This window comes from Gossypium hirsutum, chromosome D08 (assembly GCF_007990345.1).
Source record: "Gossypium hirsutum isolate 1008001.06 chromosome D08, Gossypium_hirsutum_v2.1, whole genome shotgun sequence".
In the NCBI taxonomy this organism is placed as follows: domain Eukaryota; kingdom Viridiplantae; phylum Streptophyta; class Magnoliopsida; order Malvales; family Malvaceae; genus Gossypium; species Gossypium hirsutum.
The window spans coordinates 638154-642068 of record NC_053444.1 but is presented as its reverse complement, the minus strand read 5'-3'; the positions used below and the strand labels follow the sequence as shown (position 1 = coordinate 642068).

The 3915-nt window shown below is 32.0% G+C and overlaps 1 protein-coding gene across 1 annotated transcript; it reads right to left on the bottom strand.

The window, feature by feature from the left end:
* Positions 1 to 1116: 1116 nt before the first annotated feature.
* LOC107932426 (cytochrome P450 94C1) lies at positions 1117 to 2882 on the bottom strand. Its single transcript, XM_016864408.2, has one exon. The coding sequence runs from the start codon at positions 2843 to 2845 to the stop codon at positions 1292 to 1294; it is 1554 nt and encodes a 517-aa protein (XP_016719897.2). The 5' UTR covers positions 2846 to 2882; the 3' UTR covers positions 1117 to 1291.
* Positions 2883 to 3915: the final 1033 nt, after the last annotated feature.

The window sequence follows — 3915 nt, the reverse complement described above, 5'->3', positions numbered from 1 at the left end:
ATGTACAAAAATGTATGTAATTGTAAAACTATTATTGGGACCATTTGCTTACATTTTGATTTTGTATAATTAATCTCGTATTTATTATTAAAAAGGAGTCATTAATTAATATTACTTTTCAGAAAATTTTATATGATTTGTTTATCTTATATGCTGAGATATCGACTAATATTACTTGTTATTTTATGGATATGTGCGGGCTTATATTTGAAGATATATATATTTTGTGAAGCAACAAATCGTTAAAGATCGAATTATTTCGAATCAAATAAACTGGATCCCTTATTTCGTGAAAATTAATTTGGTCAATTTAAAAATTTATCTTAAAGATCTTTGATTTATTCTGGGCTTTGTGAGAATATTTTAATATAATCTTGATTATAATTTATCTTTTATTTCTTATATATTAGAAATATGTGTAAATTAAAAGGGTATGGAGTTGAGAAACATTTTTCTAAGAATGCACTTAAGACTGTAAAACATATATGTTGCTTGATTTTATGGTCTAAATTTTTAAGTGTAAATATGAAGTTGCTATATCGGAATGATATTTTTTAAAATTTTAATTTTTTTTTCAAAATTCTAGACTTTTTATAATTTTATATTTTTTTAATAATATTTAGAAAATACCAAAATTTACCATGTGGCACGACCTGAAGGACTTACACAAAAATTGATTTTTTTGATGATTTAATTAAATATTTAATTTAATTGAAGAATTAATTAATTATTGACCTTTTATTTAAGCTTTTGTATATTCATTTTCTTGCTTCTTGTTGTGTTTATTTTAATGAACTTGTCGGTAAAGCATGCATGTTACCCCTTGTCACAGAAAAATAAATACTAATAATTAAAAAGTACACATCGAATCAGGGGCGGTTGCCCATATTATTCTTGGTCTACAAATTAATTTACTATTTTCTCATGAATTAACATGTGAACCTTCTCTATTGCTTTGCGAGCTGAGGAGTTTATGTCAATTTTTTTAAAATTTTAATTTTAATTAAAATTATTAAAAATAATAAAAAAATTTAATTTATCATTCTTCTATTGAAAAGAGATAAAAGATAACGTGAAATTATAATTTCATATAATATAATATTTTATAATAATGGGAAGATTCGAATTTAAATCTATTGAATTAATAAATTTGACTGATATTAAATTTTTTTTTCTTTTTTTGGAATTTAATAGGTCAACTCGCATCAAACATTTGTATGAAATTAATCTAAATTTACTGAGTTCAGACCAAATTCAATTCTAACAGTTTGTGAAGGAATTCTCTTAGCAATTAAGCTTCCCTTCGTTGGACTAGAACTGGTAAGCCGCCTCTCACGGTGGCAGTGAGACCCGGGGCGAACGTTGGTGCTTGATTCGGATCAGCAACCTGAATGTTGAACCGTTTGATTATGGCTAGAACCACACATTTCATCTCCACTAATGCCATTTCCTTCCCTAAACAAACCCTTAACCCGGCTTGGAAAACCGGGTACTTGTATGGGTTTTCGGGTACATATCTAGCGTTTTTCAACCATCTTTCCGGTTTGAATTCAAGACAATCGGAGCCCCAAACCCGTTCCATCCGACCCATCGCGTAGGGATGGTAAGTGACCCTAGTACCTTTCCTTACAAAAGTAAAATCAGGCAAAACGTCGTCGTGTTGAGCGAACTTCGAGTCCAATTGAACCGGCGGAAACAACCGTAAGCTCTCGCATAATGCCGCGTGCAAATAATGCATTTCACGCATTTGATCGAACATTACGAAATCTTGATCGTCGCTCGGCGAAATCCCGGCAGTGACCTTTTCGAGTTCGTCTCTAATGGCGAACTCGACTTTCGGGTTTTGAGATAATAACCAGAAGAAACTAGTTAGACCGGAAGCAACCGTATCACGACCAGCCAAAAGGAAACTAACGACAATGTCACGAAGATACTGGTCGTCGTCGATCATTGTCGCCATAAATCTCGACAAAAGATCACTCTTGTCGGAAAAACCAAGTTCCCGTCGTTGATTAATCATACGTTGAGCAAATTGATCCACCATTTTAATGGCGCTTTTAAGCTCTTTTTCAGACCCTAAATTCAATACCCTTTTAACTTTCCATATCAAAGACGACGACGACAACCCTCTTTGTGCCGATAACTTCGACGCCAAATCAAAAGCCTCCGCAAACTCCGACGCCGGCATCGGCAACGATAATTCAAGGCAGCAAGGATCAAACCCGAATGAAAATTTACAAATATTATCAAAAGAAAATCTTCTAAACACATCCTGTATATCTAAAACCTGACCGGAAACTGAGTTTAAAAGAGGGATAAGTCTAGTTTGAATCTCCGATTTAACGATATTAAAAGCATGCATTCTAATGGAAACACTACCAAGTTCAAGACTAGCCATTTTTCTTTGAAATTTCCATGAATCACCATCGACGTTAAATATACCTTTGCCGAGTAAATCACCGAGGAGAATCGAGAATGGTTTTCCTTTTGGGTAATTTTCGAACTTTGTTTTTAATATGTGTTCGACGTTTTTAGGATCGGCGGTGATGATATTGCCGAGGATATGAATATGGATTGTTCCCGTCGGCGATTTTGAAAGAAGGTGAGTATACCAATCACACAGGTTATTGAAATCTTTGGACCAACTTGAAGTGAGGAATGATTGGCAAGTTGAACATTTACACCATAGTTTTAATCTTAAAATGAAGATTGATAATGAAAAGAGGGAAAATGAGAACGTGAAAGTGAAGAAGATGAAGGAGAAAATAGTGCATGTGTAGTTGAACCATAAAGAAGAAGAAGAAGAAGAAGAAGAAGAAGAAAGGTTTGAAATTGAATGATTCATTTTGATTGATGGAAAGAAAATAAGAAGAGATTTATGGGATTTGAAAGAGAAAATGATGAGGTTATTTATATGTAGTTTTTCTTGTGGGGGAGATTGTTGTTTGGCACGGGGGAGATTGTTGTTTGGCACGCGAGAAAATTGATTTTCATTGTTGCATGAAAAACGCGTGCCCAAAACTAGAAAACGACGGTCTTTCGATGGGTGATAAGTGGGAATCACGTTATTCCAATTGATTCTCAATTCAAATTTAGTTCACTTTCACTAATTCTTAGTGACATAAATATAAAAATGTAACACTTGAAAATTATATCAATTCATCTCTTAAAATTTAGCCGAATTCTAGTTTATGTAACAAGTTAAAAAATACGAAGTTACCGTGAATAAAAAAATTTAGGGATCAAATTAATAAAAATTATTAAATTTAAGGACTAAATGTTTAGTTTATCATTTTTAGGCTGATTTTATTTTGAAGCTTGCTGTGATTCAACCACGTGCTTGGTTGCGTTGCCTACCACCAACCAAGCCTTAAAATTGAATTTTCTTTTTCTTTTCACTGAATTTCTTTATGAGCGGTATTTTATTTAGGTTAATTTCACTACACTGATTAAATTATTAGTAAATTTATGTTTTAGTGATTTAATTTTAAAAATTTTCAAAATAGTTATTGAATTATTCAAAAAATTTTATTTAAGTTATTAAATTGTTAAAATCATTGTTGTATGATTTTTTTTTCCGCACTGCTTGCACCAATCGAAAACTCTCATTCTCTTTCTCTTTTACAGTTCAACTCTTTTTTCATGAAATAACTTTGAATGTTATGAATCTGCGAGTCAAAATCCAAATAATTTTCTTCTTTGATCGTTGACATTGATCGTCGAATCGATTTGAATATAAGATATGTTCTTCTACTCGTTGATGGATACCAATCTGTCGTATCGATTGTTTCTTTTTATTTTAATTCTGAGAGGCCATGGGTTAACCCGACAATTGAACTAGAAAAAGAGTAAATATTTGCCAGCGAAAATTTGAGTTTAATTTTGTTTGATTGTTCAATTTTTTCGATCTGAATC

Excerpts from the sequence above, each read along its gene's own strand:
- LOC107932426 (XM_016864408.2), bottom strand. The coding sequence starts at position 2,845 with ATGAATCATTCAATTTCAAACCTTTCTTCTTCTTCTTCTTCTTCTTCT.